Source organism: Empidonax traillii, unplaced genomic scaffold, assembly GCF_003031625.1.
Source record: "Empidonax traillii isolate 1590-97213 ecotype Southwest subspecies unplaced genomic scaffold, ASM303162v1 scaffold416:size516265, whole genome shotgun sequence".
In the NCBI taxonomy this organism is placed as follows: Eukaryota; Metazoa; Chordata; class Aves; order Passeriformes; family Tyrannidae; genus Empidonax; species Empidonax traillii.
The window spans coordinates 174,353-191,073 of NW_020955609.1; the positions used below are offsets into that span (position 1 = coordinate 174,353).

General features: G+C 37.1%; 1 protein-coding gene across 4 annotated transcripts in view; it reads left to right on the forward strand.

The window, feature by feature from the left end:
* Positions 1-16,721, forward strand: part of ST18 (ST18, C2H2C-type zinc finger) — a 186,444-nt gene that overhangs the window by 11,664 nt on the left and 158,059 nt on the right. For 2 of the 4 annotated variants that reach the window (XM_027894101.1, XM_027894106.1), the window contains exons 1-2: positions 6,906-7,153; positions 7,454-7,589. In XM_027894101.1, the coding sequence (XP_027749902.1) occupies positions 7,115-7,153; positions 7,454-7,589 (175 nt within the window). In that variant the 5' untranslated portion in view covers positions 6,906-7,114. Of the gene's footprint in view, positions 1-6,905; positions 7,154-7,250; positions 7,304-7,453; positions 7,590-16,721 lie in introns of those variants that run through there. The other 2 variants (XM_027894105.1, XM_027894102.1) reach the window with 2 other exon arrangements.

A 16,721-nucleotide genomic window follows, 5' to 3' on the forward strand; every position in this document is an offset into this window, starting at 1 on the left:
CCCGACCGGGAATCGAACCCGGGTCTCTGCAGTGACAGTGCAGTGTCTTTTCCCCTAGACCACCGGGGGCTCCCATTCTTGATGTATATTTCTATAGTACATATTTTGCTAGTAAAATTACATTGCAATGATCCCATCTGTGTAAAAGCCATATATTTGTTCATAAATAGCAATGAAAATGCCAAATAAAATGTAGAATAAAGATTATATTATGGCTGAAAAAAATAATATAAAAAGTATTTTGCTTAATTTCTTTAGGAAGTTTATTCAAGAATCAGTTTTTGCCCTATAGAAATTACTACTGCGAATATGCAAGGCAAAAATTCAGTCTAAGATCCTAGATTGGCATTTAGAAAAGTCAAGTTTGAACTTCTAGATGGAATATATTGATCCAGAATAACTGGTGTGCGCTAAGAAATGACATCATTAAGGTGTTCCTTTTTCTACTATTGGAGAGCTAGAGAGCTGACTATCCTACTGTGACTAGGAAGCCAAATCAGTACAAAATTGGTACCTGTCTCCACTGGGTGGCAGCCCAAGCTTTTCTCAAACTCAAAAGGGAGGGATTTCTCTTTAGTTGAAAAAAACAGCATCATCCTCACATCTTAGCACTGTAAAACTCACGAGACTTTTCTGTGCATCTAGTGGGTCAGTTGTTGGACCCTTCATCCTCAGGGACTCTCCAATTACTTCATAGCAAGACGGTCTCTCTCCTGCTAATGGCACTTCAAAGGCAGTTCCTATACTGTGTTTAATTAAATTGTGATTACTTCACACAAACTGTTTTTTTAAAACCAGGATTCTGAAATTAACATCTTCACCATGAACACTCTCTACTCACAGAATTCACTGGAGATATCTAATGGATTTAAGTAGCCTGTCTGGAAATTAACGGGGAAAACCATGCACTGTGTTCTCCACACAGCTTTATACTTTAAAGCATGTTGAAGCACCACTGAACAAAGTGAATCTTTACAGCACTGAGAGATAGCACCTTTGATCCGCTACTATAGGAGGCTGTGACTGCAGTCATCACTGTTGTCTCTTCAGCTGTAGTTTTTCTAAGTCTCTCCAGTGATGTGCCTCTCCTGCTCTGCCTCCTCTGACACTGGTGAGGGATGCATTGCTAGGATTCCTTCCTTCCAGCTGGCAAGAAACAAAGGTCACAACTCCTTCAGGTGACAAGGATCCCATTGTCTTTTCAGGATGGTGAAAAGACAATTGCAGTGTCCTGACCATGCTGCATAAAACATAGATTTCCTTCAGGGACTCAAAATCTTTTTTTACTTTCTGCTGGATGCAGTTTCATTTTTCTCTCTTTCCACTAGTTTTAATGGATTTTTCAAAGAGTTGCTTGGCCTCACACCATATACCACGGTTTAGTTACTCTTTCACTAAAAAAAAGCATAATACAAGAAAGAAAATTTTACATGACTCTGGTGTACAAGACACATTCTTTTAAATAGATTAGTTTAACCTTGGATTATTTCAAACACTTTCTAAAATTCCTTTAGGAAAGATTACACTGTTTACATCCAGCGTACAAATAACTTAATGGATCCTTTTTGTTTTTCCTGTGAGCAGGCCCAGAAAACTGAAATAACACACCAGCTTTGGAGTTTGCCCTGGTTTGATCTCAGAACTCAGATCTGTGCTAGCAGCTTCAGAGTTGGGTCATGCAAAAAGATGCACTGTACACCACTTTTCAAAGGCTTTTGCTTCTCCCACACTGAAACACAGAATCTGGGATATTTACAAAATCAAACCTAGACAAAAATAACCTGTTAAGTAAAAGAATAATCGCTGAAGAATTTATCTGTACCTCAGTCTATAAGATCCACCTTACAGATTAGTGCCTTGGTTTGACATCTTCAAATGTGTTCAGCCGAGTTCATTTGGATATTCCTACTGAAATGAGTGTTTCATATCAGAAAACAAACAAAAGACAATTAAAGTTATTTTTAGTTTCACGGGATGAAATGTCAGTTCTGAAGCAGAAGTGTTTCTAATAAAACTGCCCTTGGGAGTTGGATTTGGGCTTTTTTTTTGCTGCATCCAAGCTACAATGAAAACAACCTCTTGCATCAGTTTCTCTCTTGCTCTTAACAGATGGGAAGCTGTGATGTAGGCTGCCTCAGAGCCCAATGGCTCTGACAGTGCAAGCTGATGTATCTGATTGTAGCCCACTAGGAAAGGTAAAGCTCCTCACACTCACTGCCTAACTGCACAGGAATTTCTTATACCTGAAACAGAGATACATAATTTTTAATTTCCAGGAGTGGTTTCATGAGCTGTGGAAAAAAATCCAGTCAGAACAAACTGCAGACCATCCTCTAGCACCAGAGGTCACCACAGACATGCCACCAATGGCAACTGTACTGACCCCCTACTGTGAATGCAGCAGCTCATTTGGCAGCTTTTACTGAGATTGACATGAGTTACCTGGGGGTTTTGTGATCACATCTGTGATCACATACTGACAGCATTTTGAGAGAACAGGTTTTCAAACAATTACAGGTTTTGGAGGTACTTTTCTAAGAGTGAGACCTAGACTGTAATATTTGCTTCTAAGAAAAAGGAGAGTGAACAAGGACCTCAGCTGTATCTCCACATATTTTGACTGCACTTGACATGTCTCCCACCCAGACAAATTACTTAATGCCTGCAATGAAATAATGCAGTACACCAAGAGGTAGACTAACCTTTCTGTGTCTGTTGCTTTGCAACATGGTATTCTGTCAAAGAGTCTTCTGGTCTTCTGTGGAAACAAGTCTTGTATAGTCTCTGCCTGCATGGAAGTCAGTCTCTGTCTCTCACCTACCTCATGAAAGAGGGCTTTCACAGTTGATTTCTGTGAAGTGCTTCACAATTACTATCTGACAGATGTCTAAATGCAGACCATGGTTAATATGATAGAGTAACTAAAACAACCTTTATAAAACTATTTGTGCTTTAAAAACCTCTCCTCTTTCTCAGTGCTTTCTGTTTTAATATTACTTCATTTTCTTTCCATTTAATTCCCATCTCATACCTTTTGTTTCTTTTCACTGACCCTTCTGGACAACTGTTTTGGAAAAGCCTTTTTATATATCTCTCTCTCCTATCTCTCCAATAGATACCATCATCTTTTAAAGAGCAGGCACTCCCTCCCTCAGCTAAGTACTATCTTGGCAGGCAACTGTGGAGGAGGAGTCTTCTTTAAAAGGCTCTGAAATTGTGTTGTTAAAAAAATATATAAATAAAGCAACAAACCTTTTAATAGGGCTTTGAACAATCATCCCTTTCATTCCCTTATGGCCTATTGTGCTTCTGGCTTTTTTATTATTTAGTGTGCTTCAAAAAAAAAAAAAAAAAATCAAAATGTTTTATGTTAAGCCATTAAGAGTTTATTTGGGTTGAAAATAAATAAATAAATGTGATGCTAGCAGTTGGGACTGTGAGCACATACACAGTTGCCTGGCAAAGGCAACCTATAGGAGGCACATCAGAAGGCCAGAATAAGCTTTAGTAAAAGACCAGAACAAAAGCATCACCAGCATTGTTTCTGGTAAAGCACTTTTGCATGAACCTGACTATTGGAGTGGCTTACCCAGCTTTTATCTGTTTCAAATTCACCTCACTGCCCCCACCCCTCTCTACAGCATCCCACCAAAGTAACTCATGGTGATTATGTGGAAAAGGAGAAAGCATGGGATTTTTTTGAATCTTCTTTTGTTTTATTTTTTTAAAGCACCTGATGGGAACATGTGACTGGTTGGTATCCAACATTGCTCCTGGAGTTATTATGCACCTAACTCAATCTTTTTTCCATGAATTGCCTGAATTTTGGTTTTTTTGTGTATTTCAATTTATTTTTTTAAGTGATGGGTATATGTTGTGAATAGCCAGAAAAAGTTTTTTGTTCCTTTCTTTCAATCTAACCCCTTCTATTTTCATTTGCTTGTCATCCCCAGAGAATTCTGTATGAGGCTGGTGACTGCAACTAGGTCTCCTCTGTGTGCAGAATTGGTATCAATCTTGCTTTGTCTCAGTTCCCTGGTGGGGTTGTTGGGGAGAGAGAGAAGAGTCTTTGCCATTAAATGCATTATTAGGATCACATTTTAGCTCCCATGTGACCTATATTTGGCAAATAGACATCAACTTAAACTTTCTAACCCTCTTTCCCCATGAGATTGAACTATATAGTAGTTTTTGAAAAGTATGCACATAGACTGCATCTGGTTTCATCAAATTAGTAGATTGAAAGAGGAGGATAGATAGGAGGAACTTCTGAGAATCTGAACTTGACTTTGCTGTCTCAGTTTTGAGACTCATAAATAAAACAACGCGAAACTCCTTGTGCAGTTGAATTGAGTCACTAATAGCCCAAATCTTAAAAATTAAGGGGACAGGTGTCTGTCAGTAGTCAGGCTCCAAAGGAAGGACAGTGCCTTTAGTTAATGCCATTTTATGTGAGGGACATAGAATGTCAGGTTACAATTGACAAAAAGAGTTTCTAGCACACGTAACCTCAGATGCATCAAAGGGTAGAAATCCACAGCACAAAACAAGAAAACATGAAACTGTCTCTATAATACATTTTCTCTTTTTCCTATCTTACAACAGTATTGATGATTTTTCCACAAGGATTATCAAAGTAAAAAAAAAAAAAAAAAAAGTTATCTTGTAATAATAGGAAATAAGGAATAAGGAGAGTGATCTAAACATATCTTAGTTGCTAAATTCCTTTGACTCACATAGTTTGGTAGATTTCCCTATAAAATCAAGGTGTAGATTTCAAAATTTTGTTTCAGGATCAGTAACAGAGAAAAAAAAGTCAGTCAGATATTTGGACTTACAAGGCTTGATGTTTTATAGACCTAGCTCTTGTGTACAATCTTCTATACATGAGATCTTGTGTACACTTGACCTATTCAAAAATAGGTACTAGGGCTCAGAAAAAGCTTAAGAGGAAGACCTAACCCAGGTTTTCCCAGTATATGAAACAGGGGTTATAAATTTTATGACCTCATAGTCATACTGTGAAAATAATCAATCGACTGTATACTGCAGTATTTTAGTAGGCAGGATATGTGTTCCTGAGATACAGATAATTAAGTGGAAAAGTGAGATTATTGGGAAAAAGGAAGAATATATATATATATATATACTGTTCTATAATTTCCTGCTAATTTTAATGAGATGAGAAGAGCTTGTAAGGTAAACTTGGACTAAAGATTTAAAAAATATATACAAAAATCAGTGGAAAACTTCCTATTAGTTTCAGTGTTATTTAAAGTCTACATTAAAAAGTAATAGGAACTGGTGTGTTGTGTAAGTGATTGCTTTTGAAGAATGGTATTGCTTGACAAAGCACAACAGCAGACTGACCAAAGACTGGTGGTTTGCTGGCTATTGAGAAACAGTCATATATGTTTTAAAAATCCCGAGAGTGAGTTAGACAATTTTACTTGCGCACTATTCCTAATTTAAAGGCACTGTTTTCAGCTATTGATAAAAGAAATATAGCTAGGTTTTTTAAGGTTTTGTGTATTTCTAGAAAACTTTAGCATTTTAAAAGCTATACTTTTGGCATCTGCTTATTGATCATGAACCATTCAGCTGTTGAAGTACATCAGCAGTTGACTGTGCTTTATGTCATACCTAGAAAAATCCTTATTCCTGGAACATAGATTTGGAAGAATCTACATCACAAACCTGTGAAAGCTTATAAAGGTGCAGATCCAGACCACACAAAAGGAAATGCAGACTCATGTTTATTTTACAACATAATGTCACCATGTCTAGTATTTTCTTCTCACATACACCACAGGTGTTTTATAATACCTGTCTTTAGACTTTTGAAAACATAAGAAAACTATTTACTAGGGAATTTTTAAGAGGAAAAAAATCAAACACGGGAGAGGGTGCCTTCTAGACAAGAAGTGAGGATGGTTTGGATTGTGTAGCAGAAAGATATGGTCTGACAGTTAAAGAATGAAATTAAAAAGAGAATAATAAGAAAAATTACTTATCTTTCTAAACCTGGAAACAGTTGTTGGTGATTTGTTGTGAGTGTGAAGAAAAGCAGTGGAGTGGCTTGGTGTGAGTAGAGGCCAATAGTCAGTACTGAGAGTGCTGGGTCTATACGGTGATCCTTTTCCCACAGCGACCTGAAAAAGACATTTCTACTTCTCTGCCAAGGTGTGACTTTGTAAATAGTAGGGTAAGAGTTTACAAAGAATAGACGAGTTTAAAATAATGAAAGTGGGTGAAGCAGGTTTACGATTTTGGGAACACTGGAAATTACCAAATTGAAATGGTTAAGTTCCTCTGATATTTAGAGAAATCCCAAAATGTTTTAAGAACTCAGTTGCACAACGAAGTAAAGTAATAAAGTTGGGTCAGAATTCTCACTTTGAGTTATGGGAATAATGAACATTTGAATCTTGTGTATGGTTTTTATAACTGAGAATTATTTCTTTACAAATCAATGCAAAAAGTGTGACGTGTTTGGAAATTTAATTGACATGAAAGTAGAGTAAGTCACAGAGTTTCTCTCTGTTTCTGTGATAAGTCTAGAAGAGCCTGAACTAGCTTCTGCTGCTTAACCTGGCTAGAGGGTTCCAAATTTAGATCCTGCACAAATTCCATGTGTTCATTTCAGATCCCTTCTAGAAGAATATAGAAGTTATAGTGAGGAAAATCTTGTGCAAGGACTATAGAAAATACACCCAACAGACTAAGCAAGACTGAAGTTCTGCTTCAACATAATAAAGCTAATAAAACATAATTTTAAGACAGAGAAAAAGTAATACCCGCCTCCTCCTCCTCCTCCTCCTCCTCTGCACACACACACAACTTGTTTACAAAAGTGCCTTGTAGTGACTGCTGGTGGTGTCACTCCGTTCCATGCCCCAGAGCTATCACCGGGCCTCATGGGAGATGTGACTGCAGCATCGGACATGGGACTGTTTGTTCACTCACTTTCTGTGAAGAGAGTTTTGAACTGTGTTTTGAATAGACAGCATTTTCTTTGTGTGGTTGGTAAATAACACAGAGCAAAGTTAGTCAGCAAGTTGCATAGCTTCTGCATTCTGATTCTTTGGAGCCCTTTTGTACCAAGCTTGACAGGATGTTTTTAACAGAATGTGACCTCACTGGGATACCAGAGGTAAGGAAAAAAGTTATTGGGGTTGTTGTGGAATATTTTGCATAGAGCTGACTAAAAGCACTGATTTAAAATGTCTCTTGGAAAGAAGATGGTTTCACAGTGATCCAGTCAACACCTTGTTCAGTGAAAATCAATGTCTTTTACTACTTTGTAAGTTATAGGAAGTCTTATCAAGATTTTCTATTTCCCACTTACGGAAAAAGATGCTGATTTGCAGATCTCAGACATTTATGTATTTGCTCACTGAGCAAAGGCCCAGTTCTAGTGACAGAACATCAAAATATTTTCTTTCTAACACAGAACAGAATAAGCAGATCAAATCCAGTTATTCATCCAAGTCCTAGAAGCAGCAGTGTGAGAGTCGGAGCGGTGGCAAACCCAGCAAGACCAGGTGACAGCAACCTTGTGGACACCCATCCTCGATCACTGGGTGAAGGTAAGAAGTAAAAAAAAGACAAAAACCAGAATCATTGCACTTGCTGGGTAGGAGCAGGTGTGGGTTTTTATCACAGACACTGAAGCTGAGGCTGCCGCTTGTCGTTGTGCTTGGCGGTAGAGCGGAGGGGGCTGCGGTGCCCGGGGGGATGTGGGGCGGTGCGGGCACCCCCTCTCCTCCCTCTGCTGGCCAGAGCTGGGGTGGTGCGGGGCGGGCGCGGGGGGACCGGCACCTCTGCCGCGGCTGCCTGGGGGGAGCCCTGAGCCACAGGGGCTCCCCAGGGCTGCCCCGGTGCACTGCTCGTGGCTCCATGCACTGGCAGTCTCAGGGGGGAGTGATGCGAAGAGGTTCAACTGTGGTAAAAGAAAGAAGAGAAATAGGAGGGTTTTTTTTTTCCACAAGTCGGAAAAGATGATTTAAAAAAAAAAAAAAAAAAGTCAGATTCAGATATTTGTTTATACAGTATAAAATATTATAGATTCATGCTGAATATCTGAGTAATTTTTTTATGTTCGGGATCTAAAGAGGTTTTCATGAAAAATGAAAGAAAAATGTGTTATTACACAAAATATCTTCATGAATAATAGACATCTTGCTGTTCTGAATTTGAAGTAACAATACGTGATCTGCTTTACTGTCCGTATGAACAGATTCATTGTTTTTGTGGTCAATAATCATTGTTTTTTTCTGACCAGTACAGGTGACTCAAAAAAAAATTAAAAAATTTGTTTGGAGTAACTTGTAGAGCAGTGAGAGGAAATTAAGTTCTCATGATATGTAAAACTGTTATTCATACTTAAAGACTTGCATAACAAAGAAATCTAAAAATATGATTTAAACTTGGAAAGTTTTGGGTGTTGCTGACAACGAAAGTGTTCTTTGGTGGAGGAGGATGGAAAAGTTTGCTCATTTACTTATGAGTAACTAGAGTTGCTTTTTACTGTAAGGCATATAAAGAACTAGTTCTTATTGTGATCAGCTAGAAAATGGATGGTTTGAACTACATTTAGTGGTATAAAATAAGTGTTGAGCGCGTCACTGTTCTTAGTAAGACAGAGTAATGACTTTGGTTTGACAAAACATTTACAGTGATACTTTCATAATGTCAAACTTGCTGCTGTATTCTGTCCACTGGCGTGGGGTAAAAAAGCTGCAAGCTCTATCCTAATTAAAACAAATATTTCACCTGAAGAACCTTCTAGAGAGAAGTGTGTTCTGTGAAGCAGAAGTTTGTCAAATGGGGATGATTGAATATGGTAAAATTATATTCACAGCTTTGGTATTTGTGTTGCACTAATACTTCTGTTCAGATGCTTGGTGTTGTACAATACATAACAAGATTTTGTAAAGCAAACATCTAATGTGACATGAAACATGAGATAGCAGTTGAATAAAAAAATGAGACATGTTAGTCATAATAAGAAATGTGTTAAGAGAGTTTTCTGATTTTAGTATCTTTCTACAACTGTATATATATTGTTAGGTGGGTTTTTTTTAACAGATTATTTTTCATAGTGTCTAGTCCACCACAGATAAACTGCCACCAATAGCTGGAAGCTTGATTGTTTTTTGACCTTCAGTCAGGGAAAAGTTAGCAGGGTTGTATACAACTTGCTGTATCCCTGAATTTGAAGAAAAGAATGCAAAAGGTTAATAAAAGTGGGTTGCTTAATATTTATGAAAGCTACGATAGAGTAACCAGTAGAGGTCAGTGCAGAGTGCTGAAATGGAAGCAAAGTGCCAAAGCTTTGTGTATTTATGCTCTGTACTTTTGATCTTTAACTTTTCCTTTAAAATGAGGTAAAGGCTTACAGTGTCTTACAGCCAATATTCCCATCTTCTTGAAAGATAGATTAAACATACTAGATTAAACATACTCTTGATAATATGATAATGTCACACTGCCTAAACAGAGCAATTTAAGCAAAAACAGACATTTCATTGCATATTATGGCTTGCAGAGAGATACTGGAAACCTTATTTTGTGGAATCATTACTGAAACCTATGTACAATACTTATTACAGATATTGAAGTGATAAACACATCTACCTGATGGCTATGTAGCAAAAAAAAAAAAAAAAAAATAGAAGAAAGGATAATTTTTAGGAAACGGGTTCTCAGATACCTAAAGTAACAACCAATTTTTTGTCATTTTTACTAACAAGTTTTGATAATTATCAGTATATGTTGTTCTAAAAGTCTTTTTTTGGGTGTATATACACATATATGCAGCGTAGGGAGGCAAACAAACTCTGTATATAAAGTTGAATTATCTTTTGTTTCACTTTTTAAAACCATTGTTTGCTCGTGGTTTCCTTTTGTGATTTAAAGCAAGGAAAAGAATCACCCTGTATAGTCTGGGCATGAAAAGATCCTCCAACATATATTAGCTGCAAAAGCTCTCTGAAAAGCTTCTGTTCAAGCTGCTTTCTATGGATCTAGAAAGAGCCTGTCCCCATTCTGTTTCTTTGCACTTTAACTAAGTACTTTGAAAAGTAGCTTGCTATTAAATTGTGATTGTTGAATATTAAGAAATTGAAAAAAATTATCATCAGATAAAAGGGGTCATGTTCTATTTTGATTCTAGTACTAACTTACATCTGCTCTCTATGAGTTTAGGGAAAAGTTTCCCATACCTGTAGAGAGAATAGAATTATAGAAATAGTAAATATTATTGGAAGTCCTCTTCAGTTGTTCTGCTTACTTTTCACGTACTTCTTTAAATTGATTATGGAGACACTGGAGAGAATCCATCACCTCTGAAAATCATACTTCCTTTTCATTTCCTTTATCACACTCATAAAAGTGACAAGAATTAGACAGAGACTCTGCAACCCTTTCTCCCAGACACTTGTTTTGTGGAGTCATTAGAGTCAGATGGGTAAGTGTGAAGGAAGCTCCAAGGGCTTTAAAGGGAGGATTACTGCATGGGAGGGATTCCTTAATACCTGTTGCATCTATCAGCAGTATAAATTCAAGAGGGAAGGAGAGGGAGATGTTATAAACTCTGTTGCATATCTGACCTGCCATGCATTTTTGCTACCCTTCTGTCTCTGTGATACCACACACAGGTCTTCCAATCCAGTACAGCCAGAGTTTCATGCAAATAGTTCCCCTTGTACATGTAGCATAAAGTCCTGAATTTGTTGAAGGCAATGAAGTCCTGATGTTTGAATCAGTGGTGAGACCAGGAGCTCTACAGGTTTGTTTCAATGTTCTTTTTTTCCCCTGGGACAAAGGAAACTTAGAAATAATCTCATTTGTTTCAGAACACAAGATCCAATCTAATAATGTGGCATACAAGTGATGGCATGTTAAATCGCAATTTCCATTGCGAGTCCAAATTTTTACCAAAAGGTTGAACTCAATTCCATTCAGTCCAGTTCAGTTCTTCATTTAAATTGGAGAAACAACACTCAGTACCGGTTTCACTGCTGACTTTGTGATTTGAAAAAATAAGCTTGGAGGTAAAAGTAAAATCCATCTTCTTTCCCCATGTAAACCTCTGTTGTCCATACTATTTTCTCATGCAATATTTTCCAGTTACCTTCTACATATTGTTCTCATTTTTTGTTGGTTAAAAAGGATATGAGAAGTTGTGTTTAGCTGAGTCGCAGTGGAAGTGCTCATTTACAGTAACTAATTCTCTTCATTACCTGGTGTTGGGAGGGAGCCTTCCTCCTCAAATGCTTTTCCTGAAAAGTAGTGTAAAGTTAGAAGTTAAAGTGCTTGTTATAATACCCAGTGCTCTGGTTTTAACCAGTCAATGTTGAAGTCTGCAAGTCCAAGTATTTCTCTTACTTCAATTAAGTTTGGTTGCATGCTAAATTCCACTAACTTCTGGTCTGTTTTTTTTTTTTTGTTTGTTTGTTTGTTTTTTCCTCCCCAGTAATGTGTCAAATACAACCCCACAAAATTCAGGGACCAAAATAATGTTGCTGAAAATGTTTAGTTTACTCAAGTATAAAGCTATGCTAGAAGTTTGCTGTCCTTATCTGTATCCTGACCAAAGATACAAGATTTGAGCAGAGCTGTTCATCACTAGGAAACAGAGGGTATATCTTATCACTGAAGTTCCCAGTCTCCTGTAGATTAATGTTTGATATTTCCTTGACTGTGGCATTACATTCACACATAGGAACATTATGTTCTCGTTTTGTCCTTTGGATGTCTTTGATGCTGTTGTTTTTGTTGTGTTTTTTTTTTTTTTCCTTTGCTGGTTTGTAAGAATTATTTCCTACAAAGTAGGGTTGGTTAAATTATCCTTGGTAAATTATCCTGCCACTATATAGATATGGGTTTTTTTGTTTAATTCAGGGATAATTTTTTTCATTCTTACTGTATATGTGTACAGGGGTGATTTCCAACATTTTTATGTTACCTGATATGAAGGTGTCTGTCATTTAACTATAAAGCTGTGTATTCTGTTTAAGCAGGGATCAAAAAAAAGGTGAGCTTGTGTCCAGATGGGAATAGTACTGCTTCAGTCAGTGATGATCAGTAATCAGTGACTGAGATAGTAGCACTAGTGACAATCTCCTCAGATAAACAAGGAAACTGTGGCATTTGCACCAGCAATCGAATAAATTCAGACTCCTTGCCAGTTATCAATCTGTAGATAATTACGTTATCAATCTGCAGACTGCAAAATAAACTTAAACAAATTGGAGTCAATAAATTAGAATGATAAATGTAGACTAATAAATTGTAATTTCAAATGTTCAATAGGAACAAAGAATACAGATTTCTTCACCCATTTTGGGAATTAAGGGGTCTAAGGAATTGGTGCAATTCTGGAAAATGTGGACGTATATCACAAGAAAATGTCAATATAACAGTTTCCTTTTTGGTGGTTCTATCACTTTACTGAAACATATTTACAAGGCAATTTTACTTCTCATGTGCTTTAGGGATCAGAAACGGTGACTTTCCCTGACTATATTAGACTGGACAGTATAGTTGGGTTTGGGTGTTTTTCACTTTATTCTGTTGTGAGTTTGCTACCTGTCCTTTTCACTGTGTAGCTCAAGTCAATACTAGGCTCTTTTTCATTTTCTCACTTTTTCATACGTCAAGAGAAAACTTTAGACTCCAGTTTCTTCTTGATAGTCTTTGCCTTCCACTGTCATCAATAAGGTGCTGGAACAAGTCTTGAGTGTCTTACACATCCTGGGATCAGAAAAAAAACAACCAGTATGATTAAGGCTGAGGAACTAAAGCCTTAATTATGTCAACATTAAATCTGAGGTATATGTGGCTTTAAGGCTTTCTAGAAACTCTGAAAATCACTCCCTTTTCCTAGAAAACGTCTCAGTTTTTTCTCTTACACTTATTTTTCTAAGAGGTTAATATTCACCAGTTTTTGAAGTACATATTCATGTTTATGTTTACAAGCAAAGTCACTTCAGAACATCTTTATATTTTTAACATCTCTTCTAAAAGTGAATCTTACGTTTGGTTTTACTGTACAGAGTGTCTTCTGTGGACACTTTGTAACACAACAAGATCTTCTGTAGTGTACATTTGTCATCAGTCAATATAGCGCAAGAGGTTATTAAGAATAGGCTTCACAGAATAGAAAATATTAAACAAGTAAAAAGTTTTACTTTTTCCTTTTTTACTAAATAGCACATCTCAGTTTCAACTGTATGCACTGGGTTTTCCCAACACTGTAGAAATAGAATAAATAGCAACATTATTTGAATACATTATTTAACCATTCTTTGGGGGGTTTATGTTTGGGGGTTATGTGCTTTTCTGAAATACTTTTTTTCTATTTTTAAACATACTGTATTTTGAGATACCCTCATATTTTGTATATATCTATACCTCATATATATCTATATGTATCTATATCTATACATATATATCATATATATCTATACCTCATCTACCCTCATATTTTGTATATATCTATATATATGAATATATACGGAACACTATGAAATTTCTGCAGAAAAAAATATTAAGATTTCATTATTAAATTTTATAATCTCAGCAAGTTAATGTGAACATTAATTTTTTTCCAGGAATTAAGATGTTAAACTTCAGAAAAAATTAAAATTAGATGAAAAGAAACTGAAACATATTACCCATGAACCTGACTCACAGAAATATTTCATCTATTTTTCTCAGTAATAATTTTATTAGCAGTTCTTCTATAGAAGTGTTAATCATGTGATTGCATGTGTCAAAAATATTCCATTTTGCTAGCAGATTTATGCTACTTCAGAGAAAATATATGAGTAAAGACTTTCTGGTAGTTTAATGTTTCTGGTAAAGATGACCACAGAGAATATGAGTGCTTTTACCTTTTATGCTTATACCAAGTTCTTTTACAAAAAAAGTGTAAGGAGTAGCAGAGATTTTAATTCTTGACCAACATGGTAACATTCTACAATGAGATGACTGGGTTGACTGGATTCATTCATATTTAGGGGGAGCAGTGGATGTCATTTGCTTTGACTTAAGCAAGTTTAGCATCACAGTCTCCCACAACATCTTCATATTGATGTAGTTCTGGACTAGATGAATGGACTGGTACATGAGTAGAAAACTGGATGGATCATTTTTCTTGTCAGTGAATAGTACCTCCTGCCTCCTAAGGAAGATCACCCATTCATATGCATTGGATGAACTTAGCTTAAGGAGCTCTAATGAATCCCTAAATATTGCAAGAGATTTCCTTGAAGTTAGCCAGTAGATGTAGTGCTTTACTACTTTGTAAGGGCAAAGTAATGTTTTCTTATGGATAATAATGAAAAATATTAAGAATTGGCATTCTAGATGTAATCTATTGGCTTATCCAGGTCTCTGAACCTCCTAGGTCTGCTAGAAGGATTCTTCCTGCAGAGTAGTTCTTGCTGTTGCTTCTGGGATGTTGGAAATTTACTGAGCACAGGTGTTTGATCAGGGTGGTGAATGCTGCTGCTAGGGAAGCAATGGCCTATGGATTCTGAACTGTGCCTTGGTTTGATTTGGTTATACTTAAGCCCTGTTTTTGTTATTTTCCCCTGAAATTTGATGGGAATATTTTAGCTTAAGAAGAAAGAACTGTGTCATGGCAAATGCACAGGAAATCTGATGCATTTTGCTTGAAAGTGAAAATAGTAGAACAAAGGGAGTGATTAACAGATATTTTTAAGTCTACCTTTTCTTATCTTGGGTCATTGGTAGAAAACACTCTACATGGGAATGTAAATACATTGTAATCAAACTTTTACTGTATGGATATCTGTATGGATATTTGAAAGTAATTAGGAAATGGCTAATTTTACTGGGAGAATACCAATGTAGTCTGTGCTGGAGTTGTGCCAGAATGTTCAATCTGCCCCATCCAGATGTTCTCCTGTTAGGCCAGGGAAAATGCCTCTGCTCCACTTGGTTCCTCCTTATTGCAGAAGAAAGTTTGATATGTACATTGTATGTTTACAAGTTTGGTTAGTAGTCCTGACACACACTGGGCTGATCAAATGCAGGACTACCCAGCAGGCAGCACTGCTCACAGGACTTGTGTGACTTCTCATAACTTTTCCTATGTCTTATCTTTTTCCCTTTCTATTTTTAGATTTTCCTTTTCACCTCTCTGGTTAACTGTTTCCTGCTACAGTCTCCTCCCTCCCAAAAAACCTGCCTCAACTCCTTTCTCCCTACTGATTCCAGGTTTGCTAGATCACTGTGCCAGTTCAGTATTTCTCAAACCCTTGTTAATGTATTCATGGCCTTGCATGGAATTTCTGCTGCAGTTCCATGGTCACTGTTGGCCTTGCATGACTACACTCACCAGAAGGTCACCACGGGTCACCCTCACCTCTCTATGGAGTCTGGCCAATGATCGCACAAATTGTCTCTCTACTGCCTGTGAAATCCAACCATTTTTCACTTCCCTATCTATACAGTTTATTAGCTCTTCACCTTGTTATCTCTCAGTAGTTTCATATCTTCTGTTCATGTTTGCATGGATGGTTGCAGTATGTCCTGTTCAGTTAGTTTAACTCCAGGTGAGGCCCAGCCAGAAGCGTCATTGCTTTCCTGAGCCCTAACACCAAGAGACAGCTCTTGGTGTTACTACTGGTGCACGGTAGCACAAAAGGAGAGAAGGAAATAAGGGCATGGGCAATAATGGCTAGTGATGGATGGTTGAAACCTCTTTAGGTTCGTTCCATACATCTCGGCACAGGAATCCATCTGTCAGGGCTACTTGGGAGTTACAGTGCATGAATGGAAATGGGAGCAAACTCTGCCTAATTTCTGAGCTAACAGGAAATGGGTTATTTAATACTGTGTGTATCACCACAGTGACCAAGATAAGTAAGCCTCGTCAGAAGGCTGGGTATAGTATCACATTTATTTATTTATTTCTGTGATGGGTTTATGAGACTTGGTTGGCTTGGTATACTGCAGAGCGAGGTCTCATCTGCTCACAGTTGCTCCAACAGACCTTGTCAACGAGAGAGGAACTTCTTGTCATTCCTGGTCACAGAGGATGGGGGGAAGCAGAACAGGTAGGAGCAGCTGTAGTCAAAGCTGTTGATGGAGCATCAGTGTGGGAATAAACACTTAGAAACTGGACGCTGATCTTTCTAATCCATGGCTAACTCCGATAACTTCAGGTACTCAGCTGTTAATCAAATGGGAATGTACTCTGGTTATGAGACACTGGACCCCACCACAGCTGGAAGGTAAAACCCAGAACTGAAATACTATAATCATCTGATATTTGGTAAAGAAACAGATTTTCAAAGTCAGTGTTGAAACTTTTTGATCTTAAAAACAAACAAATAAACAAAACCAAAACCAAAACAAAACCCCAAACAACCTTTTCTGAACAGTTTTAATTTGAGACTTTAGGAAAATGACCTTGAGGTTGACCATTGTTACCTCTTTCAGAGACCTTAGTCAAACTCTTGTTTAGTGGGTATTTACCTCTTAAAAACTGTATAGCTTAGTTGTTTTTTTTTTTTTTTTTGTTTGTTTGTTTGTTTAATGATTCTTTAATATTTTGGAAATAACAATCAGTGGACTCATTTCTGTATTATTAGATCTTTACAGTACTTGGTTGCAAGTACAACAAAGAAACAAGTGCGTAATCATTTCTGTGATCATAGCGTCTGCTGCCCACTCACAAAAAC